Below are 17,143 nucleotides of genomic sequence, written 5' to 3'. Positions count from 1 at the left end.
GGGTTGGGAATTGGAAATCAGCAAAAGGAGGGAATTGCAATTCGACCGAATTGCAATTCCCTCCAACCAAACACAGTAGTTTATCAATTCGTTGAATTGTAATTCGGTGCACCCTAAACTACATTGAACCAAACACCCCGTTATTTCATGATTTAGGACTTTGAGGTGAAAACAACATTTCTTTTTTGAAAACAACATATATCAATGTGAGTCCATGTTGGCATTGGACTATGTGTTGTCATTAATTGATTAAAAATTATAACCAGACAATAAACGTTGTGTTCTAGAAATAGAAAATAATAATATTCCATCTTATTTAGCTGGTATAAAATACAAATATATATTGTGAATGATCATATTGTGAATAGATTTTCAATGTAACAACACAAGCACCAACTACCTAAGTCATTCAAAACATCATGTACAAAAAGGTAAGGTGCTCTATCGTTGGCCTCCAAATAGTTAGTGAGGGACACATGTATGGCCAAGATTGAAGACTAGTTGATGTCCTACATTTGTCAACCTTCCAGAAGACATCTACACTATAAATATGCATCTTTTATTTCATCTTTTAAGACATAACCCCTTGGTTCACTCAATCCCCATTTGTCTAATGGCTTGAAGTCCTAACATTTAGCTCATATATGATATATCGTCAAGGTTCAATTCATCTTTCTAGTCCATCGTTTTGTGCTAGTATTTCGAGCTTTGTACTCTTTTGGGCCTAACACCCCGAGTTATAATATTACTTTTTTCTACTCCCGTTCTGTACTTCCATACCCGATTTATAGTGAAGTCGGTCCCAAGAAAACCATCACAATTGTTAACACTTATGAATTTGGTTTTGTTCTTTTCAATTTCTACGACCTTTTTTTTAAACACTAATTAATCTTTACAAGGTAATATATGTTTAAACACTAATTAATATTTACAAGGTAATATATGTTCTATACCTTCTCAATCTTTTTCACCCCAAAGAATTAACGTCCGGGGTTCGATTTTGTGACCACCCATTTGGAATGGTAATAGAGGTGTTATCACACAATGTAATAGTTGACTAATTAATTTTTATATGATAATATTGGACTCTGATTAATTTAAAATTAATTTATTGAGTAATACTTAACTTTAAAAAGAAATCTCTTAATAGTTTTTTTTATACAAGTTTTTTTGGTGCTCAGTTTTTTTTTTTATATATACAAATGATAGTAAAGAATCATTAGTATTTCAAAAATATACAAATTAATTTTTTTAATAAAAAAAAAAAGTATGTTCAATATTTGATAAATTAGAGAATTTAAGAAAAAAATTGATTTTTTTCCACGTGGGAAATGATTCTCTAAATTTAGGCGTGAAAATGGAAAACGTTTTTCCAAGTTTTAAAAGTTGGAAACTTTGGAAAAATAATGTAGGTACATTTTAGTAAATAAATAATGTACCTTTACAATATTAAAAATTTTTATCTTTTATTTATGATCCCAAAAAAATTTGCCCCTGAACAACATCTCCAAAGAAAAAAGAAAATTTTTTCTTCAATTCCTTTAACTTAGAATTGTTAAATTAAATTTATATTTATGAATTTATTCTTATAAGTTACAAGTTTAAAAAAAACGTTTATTTACATTCTAAAAAAAAACGTTTTTTTTACTTCATTTTTAAAATCTTATAACTATTATAAATTTTAATTTTTAGTTTTATTTTAATATAACTAATATTTATTATCATCAGTAAAATAATTAATATTTTATAAAAATAGCTTTTTAACATTCACCAAACAAAAAATATATATGACTTTCTGCCAAACATCAAAAAATGAAATTGTTTTTATAAAATGAATTACGTTCTCAAAAAATGTTTTCTGTGTTTTTAAACTAGTTCTTACTTCTTCTTCTTCTTCTTCTTCTCTCTTACTTCTTTTTTTTTTTCTTTTTTCTTTTTTTTGGGTGGAGAATAGAAATAGAAAATCAGAGATGGAAAAATAAAATAAAGTGAAGAGTTGGAAAAATAGGGAAAGTTGTATAAACTAAGCAAGCCGTAGAGGCCTAGAGTATTCTTTTTTCAACATTTTTGTGCCATAAAATAGCAAAATTGGACTTTAATTAGCAAACCATATTAGAATTGAATCGCAGGTGGAGACGTATTTATTACAAACTTTAAACGATTAGTCATATAAAGATGCTGCGCAAATGTTATACCATGGACCAGGGTTCATATTACATTGTGAATCCTGATACAAACGTATCCTGATACAAACGTTTTTATCTTCAGTTAATATATTCTGTACCTACAGTTAACGGTACATGTAAATAAATAACTTGATAATTGCTAACACATAATATGATAGCGCTATAAGTACAGAAAGTGTCAATGCATATATAGAACGTGTCAACTATAGATATAGAATTTGAAAGTTATTTTAGAACCAATGTCTACAATGCAAGGTAGACCCTGGTCCATTGTATAATTTGTTGATGTTGGGTGTCACTAGAAATTTAAAAACATTTAGATTTTTTTTTCAATACCAAGAGAAAAACAAATAATATTAGATTTTAAATCAAATTTGGAAATGGGTGTGTTGAAATTAGAGATTGAAGATGACTTTGATTGGAAATGGTTAGGTATTTTGATTAAGATTTAACAACAATAGTATCCAAATAAATGAATGGCTTCTAAATTTCCAAATCTAGATTAAACCAAATATTCAAATATTTATTTTTAGTAAGAATAATTTGATTAGGTATCATTGTTTCTCCATATAGAGTACATTTGGTTGCCATTTATTAAATAGGGTCATCATTGATATTGTAAATGAGATTTTTTTTTAAAAAAATAATTATATTGGTTGCCATTTATTTAGGGCTTTTGATATTGTTCATGTTATTATACATGTTTTGTACTACGTATATAAAACTTTGCATCCAACCGGACACACTGCAGTTTAATTAATTTTTAAGACCCATCGCCAAAGACCTTGTGGTCTAGTGGCATCCGGTGTCCCGGTTAACACTCCCACATGGATGATGGGAGTGGGTTCGAGCCCCTCAGTGGAGGCAACTGCTTCATTAGATTGAGAAAGTAGCTATGAACAGATACTATAGTCAGTAGTACTCAAAAAAAAATATATATATATATATATATAAAAATTTAAGACCCATCCTGACCTACCACCCGCTATAATTTAACAAAACTTAATCCATCCCGCTATAATTTAACAAAACTTAATCCATCCGGGCCATGTAACGGGAATCAATTATATGATTCACATTGTAAGATAAACCACTGACATATATATTTATTTTAGTATATTGCATGTTCTTTTTTACTGTACTATAATTTTAGTATGTTCATTATATTTTGATACAGGTTCATTTTTAGTATACTTCATAAAAATAAATATGTAATATACTAAAAATAAACATGTATCAGTAGTCCATCTTACAAAGTTACAATGTAAGTCATGGTTCGCAAGTATAATTTGTTTAAAAGAATTGGCTAAGCCCAATAGCAAAAGGTCAGGCACATGTGCCATGGCAACCAACAATATCACCTTATGCAAAGTCCATACTTTCTTGAGACTTCAAAGATTCATCAATCATCCCTTTGGACTCTAACAAATACCAACCATAGATCAAAACAATTTTTGCTTTAATTTGCTCAAAACGACGTAGTTTGGAACAAACCGCACGCTGCATTACCCTTTCGCAAAAAACACCCGACATAGAGTCTGACTCTTATTCGGGTTGTGGTTGCATTAGCAACCCGCTTACCAATTTCCCCGAGCTATTCGCTGGTGCAGTATCCTTTTGATCTGAACATCTTGTTTCCCAGCTTTAAAAAAAAAAAAAAGAAAAAAAACCATTTTGCTTCTTCAACCTTTCGATTGCAAGGTGCAAATGAAGTCGACGATAACCAAAAAGATTCATACACAGACAACCATTCTGGAAATGATGGAAGCACAAAATACAAACCGCACAATATAAGCTCCCAACGACACCTCTTTAGTCATTTGCCCGTCTTGCTACCAAAAACATGCAAGTTACTCCATCTTCAAAAACGCACAATTGAAGTGCATCAGAGAACATCAACTTTCACGATAGTGGGAAACATCAACAAACGAGAAAAGCCTAACCAGCATCTGCAAAATACAACAAAGTTTCTACAATGCCTCAGTCCTCACGGTAGCAAAAAATTAACACGGGATATTATATTATACGCCTAAGATGTCACGACACAGAAGAAGCACATGATACATCATAAACAAAAACATTACAGAGCACAAAACGCTAGCTTGATTCACGTTGAAAGGAAAAAGGAAACAGGAAACAGGAAACAATTGTACTAATCTTTTGACAGCAACATAGATACTAGACATAGCTATAGAAAACAATTGTAAGGAAGCAATCGAAAGTGACAAGTTACCCCAAAACACTCCTTTGTCTCCCACAAAAAACGACAACTACACTCCACCTTAAAAGGAAATAGATCCGCTATGGAAAACACATTACAGACAGTAAATTCCAAAAACACTTAAAGGGGACTAGTTACTCCACCACCACAATGTCTCCCGTAAAAATGGCAACAAGACTTCTCCTTAAGTCAAATTAATATGCTACGAAAAGATATTTACGGATAGTCAATTCAAATATCGTATTAGAAAAGAAGCACTTACACAAGTGACTAATTACTCCAACACCACAATGTCTCCCATAAAAACGACAACCACACTTCTATCTATAAGTCAAACTAAAGTGCTATGGAAAGACAACAACGCTCCCTTGTCTCCTATAAACATGACAACTACACTACACCTTAAATCAAATGAATATGCTATTGGAAGACATTATGGTATGTAAATTTCAAGTAAAGTCGTAGAAGACTAAAAGATTTTGTTCGGTTTCATTTTAGTCCTAAATGTTTCAATTGTTTCTATTTAGTGACAAATGATTAGTTTTGGATTCGATTTGGTCCTCAACCCAACATTCCGGTCAAACTAGACATGATTATGGTACATGACTTCCATGCTCACAAGCATAAGGGTAATCTAGGAATAAACATTTGGAGGGAAAACACGGCATAATAACAATATAGCATTAACATACACAAATACATACCTTCCAAAATTGCTTACGCTGTGCGTTTCTTTTCTCCAAGATCGATACAAAACCCATAAGCTGGATAATCTGTGCAACAATCTCCTGCAAAAGCTTGTCTAATTTGTAAAGGGGAATGAAAGGAAAACAATCAAATGAAGAACCGCTTTTCATTCCAACAACACAATCTGGAAAACGAAGAGAGGAATAAAACAATGAGCATGATTTGATTCACAAAGCCTGTAACACCCAAGAAAAACATTTCGAGAATTATAATAACACGGATCTTTAGAAAGTATAATCTGCAGATAGCAAAATAACACCGGAATATCGCTTCATCATCAGAAACATAAATATCAAGTGATAAAGAATGTCATTATGCTAAAGCATACCTTATTCAAATGCAACTCGAAAAAGACGAATCTTTTTAGGAAGAACAAGGGCAGCTGAATGGCACATCATACCAATTGTAGCCCATTGTCTGACGTGTTTTTCATCCAACAAAGACAGATTAAGGCATTTCTGAAGAACGATGATAAATTTTAATATACGATTAAACTAAACCTCGTGTTTATCCAACAAACCCCTAAATTTAGAGCATTCTTTCCATCCACCAGAGTTAGAAAGGAAAGCAAGTTGTTTAACATAACTGTTTTCCTTAAGAATGAAGATTTGTTGCAACATGTGACTATTCTTAAACTCGTGCTTATAAGTATAGGGAAAGTCTACGGTGCCAATCAGCACCGAGGCCTCTTGCACCCACTACAAACCCCAAAGCTTTTTCAATTCACTTTTGGTTGTACCTGGTGCAATCAACACTTCAGAATTTTCTCATAAGTATAATATAAATTCACAAAGATGAAGTTGACATTCCGATATGACGGTCCATGCACATTTTAAGTGAATATTGAAAAAGAAACGTAAGTTACCATATACCCGTACCTAACTCTAAGTATAATATAAATTCACAAAGATGAAGTTGACGTTCCGATATGACGGTCCATGCACATTTCAAGTGAATATTGAAAAAGAAACGTATGTAAGTTACCATATACCTGTACCTAACTCTAAATGACACTGATGTCCTAGTGTTTTCAATTTTCCGAGTTTAGACTAACTACATCTCAAACTAAGTGAAACCGGTTTTTCGTGCAATTGTGCTTCAAATTTCAAAAATAGGAACCAATTTATGATTTCAAATGGAATGTCCTATTAATAATAAGGCAACATGCATCATTACCCTAAACCTATTTTCAAACTAGAAACTACGTGACCATTCTAACTTGAAAGACATAGGTTATGGACATACCGTACCTTCCATTAGCAGTTAGATAAGAAAAAGAAGGATTGAAGCCATAGCAGAAACAAAAACACGGAATTAAAACCAAACATCTGCTTAACAAGAAAGAATTTTGAACCAAAAATTCACTGTATAGCCCATTCTTTTCAACAACAAAGGTGTTCAGTACATTGACAAGTCCTAGCCAAGAAACTTATTTTCCCCCTCCTCGGCAATGCCAAGAAAAATATGGAAAAATAAAAAAGAAAAAGAAAAAGAAACTAAGTCTGCAATTCTTCGAGAAACTTCAGCAAACACTAATCAAGATCTACAACTGTATTGCACCCTGCCTCAAGTTATTAACCTATCTCTTTCCTATCTGATGACCACCTCTGAAATTTCATGTTACCAGAATGGGGGGAAGACCAATCGATTAAATGGAATTGTTGAAGCAGAAAATGTTGGTAGGTACTCAAGACTCCTTGAAAATAAATATGATGTTGAATCTTGAGTATACTGATAATCCTCCCTGTCCTCCTTCCTCTGAGAAAAGGAAACTAAAACTTTGAAAGCGAAAATTAAAAAATAGAAAAGATTGGATAAATTACCCATTAGCAACATTCCTGTGCCCCATTAATCCTATCATGTATGTAAAGAGGCATAATTGCGCTTAGATGGCGCTGCCAATATCCACATTGTTAGCAACCCATCACCGCACAATTATAGACAAAGCTACCAGATGACTTTCGGCCGAGCATATTCCACTGTGGCGGTCCTTCGCTGGGGACCCACGAGTTCACTTCAATAAATCCTTGACCCACAGTCCTAGGACCTCCGATTACAAGAAGCCTGTCGCCACATGCTCGAAAAGCCAAGCCCCAACCGTTCATAGAATTTGCTCGCTCAGGCAATCTTCCTTCAGTAACCCACGCCTTTTTGTCCTTGTCATACCTCCTAACTTCCATGTCAGCATAATCGGCTGCATACAATTGGTTATTTACAACTGCAAGCAAAGGAGGTGCTTCAGCTGTGGCGGGCAAGCCATTTTCCCTAACTGCAGCCATACGCACAGGGGACATGTTTGGTATTTCCGTCCATGTTCTTTTCTCGAAATCATATTCCTCCCCACATGTCAAAAGCTTTGAATCAGGTCCTCCAACGCCTCCAACCACGTAAAACTTTCCATCCATGAGAACCCCGGAACACATCTTCCTGGCCTTGTTCATATTGGGCAATAGTGTCCAATTTCCAGTCTCGGAGTTATAAAGCTCGGCTGAGCTAAGGATCTTACCATGTGAGTCACAACCACCAGCAAGAATAGCGATCTCCCCTTTGCTGGAAGAACCGAACAAACACCGTGGTTCTTTCATCTGCATTCCAGATGACCATGAATTGGTCAGTAGACTGTATCGATAAATGACCTGTGCCATTAGCTCCTTTCCGAACACAAGGAGCTCCGTTCCAACAGCCAACGATTCCTTGTCGGAAAACCAGAAGCATTCATTAGAATTCATCGTTGGAAGACGCATCCAACGACGACGGTTGGGGTCAAAAGCCTCCCATTCCTGCAGGTTGCAGGAAAAATAAACCCAGTGCTCAACGACACCATTCATACGTCTTAATTTGTAGATATCCCCGCTCCTGATTAATGAGCGGAAGCTCCTGTTTAAAGCTGACATGGCACCATAATCTGACCTCGAGCAATGAATGAGACAGCTAATGGCGTTGTCTCGACCAATACTGGGTATTAGAGAGCTATCTTCAGAATTATCCTCGATGTTATCCTGATGGTCAGCTACACCAATAGGGGCTAACATATCGCCACCTAGTGTTAGACTCGTTTCCACTCCATCAGCAGGCCGATCACCAACTTCTTCAGCACAGGACGCTGAAGAAACACCTAGGGTTAGAGCTGTATCAACTCTATCACAACCACCGTCAGATTGCCTTGCAAACTTGCTAGGAACCAGTTCATTCTCCTTGTCATCTTCGAATGGCCTTTTGCCATTCATATCAATCCGGTAATTCATACAAGTCCCGGTATGCCCTCTCCGGTAGTTCCTCGATACCAAACAAGATCGCTCTTCCAACATCCCTTCAGGGTTCACCATAAACAAGAACCACTTCTATGGCCTTATTTCATTCTGCAGCTTTGTTCTTCAACAGGCAAATTTTCTGCAAAAAAGATACACAGAAAGCATCAAAACCTAGAACAAATGTTCAAAGCAAAAAAAAAAAAAAAAAAAAAAAAAAAATCAAATCTATGCAAGCATAGAATATAGAACAACAAAACAGATTTAAGATTTTATATATTCAAAATAAGAAAAGCTATTGAACAAAATTCTAGACAACTATTTTTAGTTAGACAAATAGAAACCTAGTAAAACAATGTACACTGAATCAAGAAGTTGATTCCTGTAATATTACCTAGCACATGCACATAATTATAGCAACAGAAAAACAAGGAACTATTGAGGGGAAATTGCAAGTTTTACCAAACAACCTGAACAATTGATCCAAAATCACAGGAGAATACAGATCAACTGGCAACAAATAACCATTCAATCTTTCAGCAGACACCACAGGAGATGAATTGAAAGAGCCCTTCCCAATAATCAAACCTCACAACAATGACAGCTAACCAGATTCAAACACACCTCAAAACAACAAAAACGCATAGCTTTTAAACCAAATGGGCATGCAAGAATTCATAAAAAATCAATCTTTGCCAACCCAGATCTCTCAAATTCAGATCAGGCAACACCCCGCACCAGAATTTCTCCAAACCGCCATTAATCACAACACAACCTCTAATCTCGCATTGTTTTCAATACCAGTAATTAAATCAGATCGATTTAGCGATTTACCACGTTCAAAAAGAAAAAACCCATCACTATTTCATAACCGAAAACGAGCCTATTAATTTTTTCTTTAAAAAAATACAAAACTTTAACACAAAAAATTAAAGAATAATGATAGAGAGATAAAACTTACGGATTGGATAAGAAGTAAAGAAGAGGGGAGTTGATTGGAAATATGGCGTTACCAAAACTGTGCAACTGTGTTTTCTCTGTATTGCGGTAAAGTATACGTATATGTTTCCTTGTGTATCTATATGTATACATATACATATGTATAACCATATATATATTTATATAGGTGCAGCTCTTTTGGGCTGTAACAATTTCAGGGCTTTAACAAGAGAGTTCCTTTGGATTCTCTCTGCAAATCAAAGAAGGCCATAGCCATGCCCTCTTTAAGCTCTCCCTCTCTCTCTCTTCTCTCTCTCTCTCTCTCTCTATATTCTAATTCCCAAGCGCTTTATTTTCTGGAGAAAAAAAAAAATGGAAAGAGAAAACAGCACAATGTTGAAACCGCTAAACAGTGGGGAGTTTTTATACTCGTAGAAATACAGCTGGATTTGTTCGTATTTATGAGTTTTTGGCAGATTTATATAAATCGGAATAGCACCAATGCACCATAAAGAAAAGGTGTGTCAATCTACGTGTAGAGAGAGAAACTCGAGGTTGAAGAAACGCAAATTACACTATTCCCCCCTTCTTCTCCACTTTCTACTATCACAGCAATTTTTTGAGATCCTCTTAGGTTTTTTTTTTTTTTGAAAGGAGATCCTCTTAGGTTAAACAAGTAATATTACTTTGTATTATTATATTTATGGAGTTGTTTTATGTGAAATGTGTAATATTTTATATAAGATGATTGTTATTTAAAAATATATATATGTCTCAGAGCTCCGGTATTTTTTTTATTTTATAAATATAATGAAGTTGGCGGCATTATCCCAACCGTCGGACATTAAGAGTGGCTTAATACAGTTATGAGGGTGATAAAAAAATAAAGTATGTAATCACAGTACCAATGAAAGCTCACGGGAAGTACCACTTCTCCGTCAAACCGAGAAGTTACAGATAAGTTGGAAGAATTTTACCTTACAGTTAACTTCTCGGTTTGACCAATAAGTGGTACGTATGTCGGGATGACCAAGTAGTACTTGATAGTGCAAATACTGATCAAGTACGATAATAATACGAGCCGGTCCCTTTTATTATTACAGGTGTGGTGAGATCAAAGAAGTTCGGGAGGAGGATATGATCGGAAGGTTAATATAGATCCCGGGTTGGATGCTAGAAGTCCTCTCTCCTCCATAAATGCGGGTATTTATAGGGGAGCCGGGAGATGAGTTCTGGGCGGCACGCATGTCGCACACGTGGAGGCCATGCACTGCCGTCTTCTCCTCCATAAATGCGAGTATTTATAGGGGGAGCCGGGAGATGAGTTCCAGGCGGCACGCATGTCGCACACGTGGAGGCCATGCACTGTCGTCTTCTCCTCCATAAATGCGGGTATTTATAGGGGGAGGCGGGAGATGAGTTCCGGGCGGCACGCATGTCGCACACGTGGAGGCCATGCACTGCCGTCTTCTCCTCCATAAATGCGGGTATTTATAGGGGGAGCCGGGAGATGAGTTCCGGGCGGCACGCATGTCGCACACGTGGAGGCCATGCACTGCCGTCTTCTCCTCCATAAATGCGGGTATTTATAGTGGGAGCCGGGAGATGAGTTCCGGGCGGCACGCATGTCGCACACGTGGAGGCCATGCACTGTTGTCTTCTCCTCCATAAATGCGGGTATTTATAGGGGGAGGCGGGAAATGAGTTCCGGGCGGCACGCATGTCGCACACGTGGAGGCCATGCACTGCCGTCTTCTCCTCCATAAATGCGGGTATTTATAGGGGGAGGCGGGAGATGAGTTCCGGGCGGCACGCATGTCGCACACGTGGAGGCCATGCACTGCCGTCTTCTCCTCCATAAATGCGGGTATTTATAGGGGGAGCCGGGAGATGAGTTCCGGGCGGCACGCATGTCGCACACGTGGAAGCCATGCACTGCCGTCTTCTGCTACCGTGCCCGAGACCGTACATGCGTTCTACGATCTCTGCCATATGTCGGCGAGAGGTCGGGGGCTCATGGTCCCCCAAAGGTATAGAACGGTGGTTTTAGTGTGAGTGGGAGGTCGGGATGAGCAATATGGTCGGGACGGCTCAAGTGGTCCCCCGCCGTACATGACCGGGTATTGTACGTGATCGGGGTATATTCCCCATCAATACTTATGTCGGGTATGACCAAGAAGTGGTAGTTCCGGTGAGTTTTTATTATTAAATCTCACCGGAAATGAAGTACCACTTCTCAGTCAAACCAATAAGTTAATTGACAAGGTGAAAGAATTTAACCTTAGGGTTAATTTCTCGATTGAATAAAAAAGTGGTACTTATGTTGGGAATGACCGATAAATTGTACTTTCAGTGAGTTTTCATTGGTTATATCGTTCGAAGGACTAAATATGAAAAATAAAATAAAAGTGGAGCAATACCCATGTCAATTGAATTATCTTAATTTACATCCTTCCGGGTGTTTGGTCGGGCTTTGGATTCGACATTCAACTTTTGGGAAGAATAATATTGTACAAAATCCTTTGGAAATTAATGGTCATATTAAATTATTATTGATCTTGGCTATAGGCAATTATATCATTGATGAAAAATGAATATAGCTACTAGCCTCTGCCTACTAGCCAGCGGCTGTGTAATTGTTTGATAGCGTATCATAAATGCTTTTTTTTTTTAACATTTTAACTTTTTCCCTATAAAAAAAAACAATATTTATAATATAAGTATATAACATATAAAAATATATTATATTCAAAAAATAAAGTAATAAGTACGGAGTATATATTTATAATTTTTATAAATTAAGTAAGTAATTAAATATTAATTTTTTATTTTAAAATATTTTTTTTTACGAATCTTATTTGGTAAGTCGTTTACGTATAATGTGAAACTATTTTATGTATTAAATTACATATAATGTGAAATCTTCTAATTTCCATTTTATGATACTTGTTTTTTGTGTCTCAACTCGATGCACTAAATTTAAAACATGCATGCACGACTCTCAAGCCACCAAAACTTACCAGTGCAAAATAGGATTGAAGCTTCAAGTGCAAGCCAAATATGTAATTCGTAAATCGCACAATAGAAATAAGTGGGCTCGACCGAAAACATGTTGACGAGAATTAAACTCGTGATTTAAGATATGAGAATCATGCTCTTTGATCGAGAAAGACATTGTGTAGTGGGCTCGACCGAAAACGTGTTGACAATAACTAAACTCGTGATTTAAGATATGAGAATCATGCTCTTTGATCGAGTATATAATTGCATTTCGACATTGGTATTGCAATTAGAGAACCTTCGAACTAGATTCAAAATTAACGCATTAGACATGTTCATTAGGTAACTAATGTTATGCAAATTCGACGCCAACTCATATATATTTTAAAACTTGACAATTAATATTATTTTTTAAATATACAAATTGTATGACAAATCGTCATTATATAATGTGTTCTATTACACATACTTTCATTTTACTCTATACTCTCTGACATGATGACTGACCTATTATGTTAGGGGGCAACTTAGTCAATAAATGAGAAATAACACATGACGAGAAAAATATACACACATATATATGTATGTGTAGAGAGAGAGAGAGAGAGTGTGTGTGTGTGTGTGTGTTCATTGGGGGTATTTTGGGAAAGTTCAAAATCTAACCAGATAAGAGGCAAATTGTATGAAACATAAAGTCTCGATTTGGTAAAAGGAATGTACCATTGAAATCTTACTATGGTACTAATTTTTTAAAAATTATTTTTCTATTATTTTATTATTATGAAATACCACATTTTCCACGACAAGGGTACCCTTTTTTGGTTACAAATTAGTACCAAATATCTTTCCATAAATGCTGACAAAAACATAATTTTATATTTTTGAGATTCCATTGTTTATATTACTTCTATTTTATTTAAACTTTCCATTTTAGAAGAAAAAAAGAGTAGAAATTTATTGGATTCAAATGTGTCAATTCAATTATTCAATCAACACTAGTATTGTGTCATATTAGGTATATAGTCGTACAAACGTAACGGATTGTATTAAGTATTATTATTATTTTTTTGAAAGTTGTATTAAGTATTGTTAATGCTATTTAAACAATATCTTTTTTTAGTACTACTGATGCTGTTACAATATAGTATCGGTTTATAACTACTATACATGTAGGATTATATAAAATATACATGACAACAATGTTGTTTTACATGGTATAAGTTTATAACTTTATACGGAGTAATAACTTACGATTTCGAAATTACTAAAAAAATTTTAGTGTGCTTACTATTGTCTATCTCTATATTTCTAAATAAATAGAAATAGAAAACATATTTAATTAGGGAAACCCAATCAATGGACTTTGGGGTGGATTTTGCAAAGGAAAAAAAAAATTTGAGGGTGGATTTTTTCACAAATTGGGGAATGGTTTTTAATGAGGTTTTTTTTTTTCCTTTTTTTTTTTGCAAATGTAAATTTTTTGTTTGATCCGCAATTGGGAAAAATAGAGAAGAGCTATGCATATGGCTCACAGTCGGCCCCACAAGACGCGTAAAAAGTAGATTTCATTTGTTTTTCCCTTTTTCCCCGTTACGTTCTTTCTCATTTTTCTCCCTCTTTTTTTGTTGTCCTAGCAAAAATCCAAACAAAAATCAAACGTATGCTCTTATACATTTTTCAAATTTAAAAAAATAAAAAATTGAACACCTTGTCGTACACCACTCCCTAGTCATATTGGATGTGAGAAAGCCGGGAAACTAGCCAGAAAATCTTCGATATGTTTTATTCTCTATAGACGTAACCCACTTGAATAGCTTGTTGCACGCGAAGATATTTTTGTAAGTAATTGTTATTTTGTTTACGAAAACGTCTTGGCTATTTATTTATATATATTTTTATTGTAGGTACAATGTATTAATTAATTAAGTATTACCGACATGATTAGAGTTTTGGTCAGCTTGTGATAACTATGTTTGACTCCTCGATGAAGTTATGTTCTTTGAATTGTACCATTAGGCGCCCCCCTAATCCAGAAGCCACAAAAATAAAAAGTAAATAAATAAATAAATAAATAAATAAATAAAAACTTTTCAAAGTCCAAATTGCCTTTTAATCACTACGCACTACTTTAGGCTAATGTTGAATTTATAGAACTAAATTCTTTGATCTTATGCTAAATTTTTAAAACACACACACACACACAAAGAAATGTCTGCAATAACATGAATAATGTTATTTATGAATTCTTCTTGAATGATAAATACATCGACTAAAAATAGATAATTTTAGTCAAATTATAACATAATTATAAATTGAATTTTTCGATATCTTGCTTTTAAGAAAAGATGCTCAAATTAGAATGCCTTCATTTCCGGTTTAGAGGAAAACATAATTTCAATATCAAACCATGGGCGGATATACACTAGGGATAGTGGGGTCAGCTGCCCCCTCACCCCTTCCCATCCCTTTATATACATATGTATATGTATATATACACACACGTAGCAGTAAGATATATATATATAATTAAAATTTATGTATAAATTATTAAGATTTGAGTAGCTTAGTTGGTTGTAACCTTGGATATATGATAATAAGATTGAATCTCAGTAGTAGAACTTTTGTATTTTTTTTCCGGTCCAGTCATTTAAACTACGCCTCCACTCATATAATTTTCTGGACCCACCCGTGATATCAATGTTACATGTACAAATGCATAATGTGAAACACATATAAGGTATCATTAGGATTTAATATAAAGTTTTAAGACTTTATAACAAAGTCAAGGTATATTTAATTAATTTATAGTTCAACGTGTGTTTAATGTGTTTTAAGTTCATATTGTACTCTATCATTTTTATTTATTTATTTATCTTCGGCTCTTAAGATATTAGAGTTAATATCTCTATTAGAGAGTAGTATCTATTCAAACATACTTTCTCAACCTATTAGAGTAGAGTCATGACTTTGTCATCTGAACACAAGGTGTTTGACTGCATGAAATATCTTAATTTTTGTATTCTTATGTAATATACTACTACGTAATTGATATAATTATTTTTTGCATTTAATAATATACATTATTGGTTCATTATTATTGTAAGCTGTCTTGATGAAAAATATCCAATAATAATAATAATAATAATTGCGTAAGGGTGTAGATGTAGTTGTACGCCGCAATCGCGTCGGCTCAAGACGCGGCTCAAAGACGGTCGCAGTCGCACGTGCCCACCGCTTCTTTTTGAATTGCCGAATGGCTCAACCACAAAAGCTTATCGACTTCCGAGCTGTGTGTCGATTACGCGGGAAGCCTTTCTCTTAACACGTGTCAAATACAACTGTAATAATAATAATAATAATAATAATAATAATAATAATAATAATAATAATCTTTCAAAAATAATAATAATAATAATAATAATATTATTATTATTATTATTATTATTATTATTATTATTATTATTACTCTGTATTAATTTACTGGTTAGATTCTAGTATTCATGTGTGCACAATGGATCGCCTCTCAAACCTTTAAATCAGGCGACAAACCAACTACACTAAATCTTAGAGGGCCTATTCTATTTTCTTTCCAATCCTTCTTCTCTTTTTTTTTTTTCCTTTTTTGTGGACTCTACTCTTTAAATTCATACACATCATCTATTATTTTATTCATTTTTTTAATAATGAATAATTTCAATTTTAAATACAAATAAATTTAAATATCAAAAATAAATTTTAAATACTATATATACCAAAAATTAATAAATTTAAATATAGGAATTTACAAAATAAAATAACAATATATATAGGTAAAAAAATAAAATCAGCCTCAACAACTGAAATAATTTCAGCCGTTGAAACTGAATTTTAACATTTTGTTTAGATTTTTTTTGTTAAACATATAATGAGAAATAAACATACAACAAATGCATTCATTCAATATTTCTCGGGAGATAACTTCCTCTCCAGAAAAACTATCTTTTCTCCCCTCTAGCTATTATTTATCTTTTTCTCTCCCTTTTTCTATTCCTTCTCCTTGAGTTGGAGATGCCTTCATTGGAATAATATTTCATGAAATTGATTTATTCTAACATTTATTTTACTTTTTATATCACAAAATATAATTATCTTCTTTTTATCCGTGTGTGTGTGTGTGAACTTTCACTTACATTTAGGTTCGAAGGCTTTTGACTAATGGGTAAAACTTTGAATAATTTTCACTAAAAAACTCTAAACAAATTTACACGTTGATCGCAAAGCTTATACATAGAATCTTGACTAATAATAATCTGTAATTAAGGAAAGAGTGCGGCGGGTTCATGTTAATCCGTATATCATAATTACGTGTCGATAATTACCAAATGAACAACGTACGAAGTACGTAAGATTCATTGTTTAAGAATGTTGTCCACCCTGCTGTACCACCTTTATTTTTTGCTTCCATTTTTATTTTGATTAGTGGGATAATTACTATTAATTATCATCTAATTGTACTTAAGTATCGTATGTGAATTGAATGAAACACACGATGCACTAAAAGAGATTTTGTTATCTTGACGCAAAAAAAAATTAGATTAGATTTGGCTAAGCATGCTTTGATTGACTTAATTACCACACAATGTGAAAATAACCCCATGCCGGCCTACAAAAATAGTTAGAGGAATTTTTTTTAAGGCATAATTATTATACAATAAAAAAAAACATCAAAAGATGGATCTAATAATTATGAAGTTTGAAAAATGGAAAAATGAATGTGAATAAATAGTCTTGGTTGGAAGTTTGAAAGTTTGGATTATATAATA

General features: G+C 34.0%; 1 protein-coding gene across 1 annotated transcript; it reads right to left on the bottom strand.

Moving 5' to 3' along the window:
- Positions 1–6,500: 6,500 nt before the first annotated feature.
- Positions 6,501–9,739, bottom strand: LOC116024839 (F-box/kelch-repeat protein At1g26930-like). The gene is made up of 2 exons (XM_031265848.1): positions 9,364–9,739; positions 6,501–8,544 (listed from the first exon to the last, which is right to left on the bottom strand). Exon 2 carries the CDS (start codon positions 8,478–8,480, stop codon positions 7,068–7,070), a length of 1,413 nt encoding a protein of 470 aa, XP_031121708.1. The 5' UTR covers positions 8,481–8,544; positions 9,364–9,739; the 3' UTR covers positions 6,501–7,067.
- Between the last annotated feature and the right edge of the window lie 7,404 nt (positions 9,740–17,143).

The sequence above is a fragment of the Ipomoea triloba genome, chromosome 7, assembly GCF_003576645.1.
Source record: "Ipomoea triloba cultivar NCNSP0323 chromosome 7, ASM357664v1".
NCBI classification, from domain to species: Eukaryota; Viridiplantae; Streptophyta; class Magnoliopsida; order Solanales; family Convolvulaceae; genus Ipomoea; species Ipomoea triloba.
This window is presented reverse-complemented; position numbering and strand designations above follow the sequence as displayed.

What these genes read in the sequence shown, in the direction of transcription:
- LOC116024839 (XM_031265848.1), bottom strand. Translation starts at nt 8,480, where the DNA reads ATGGTGAACCCTGAAGGGATGTTGGAAGAGCGATCTTGTTTGGTATCG.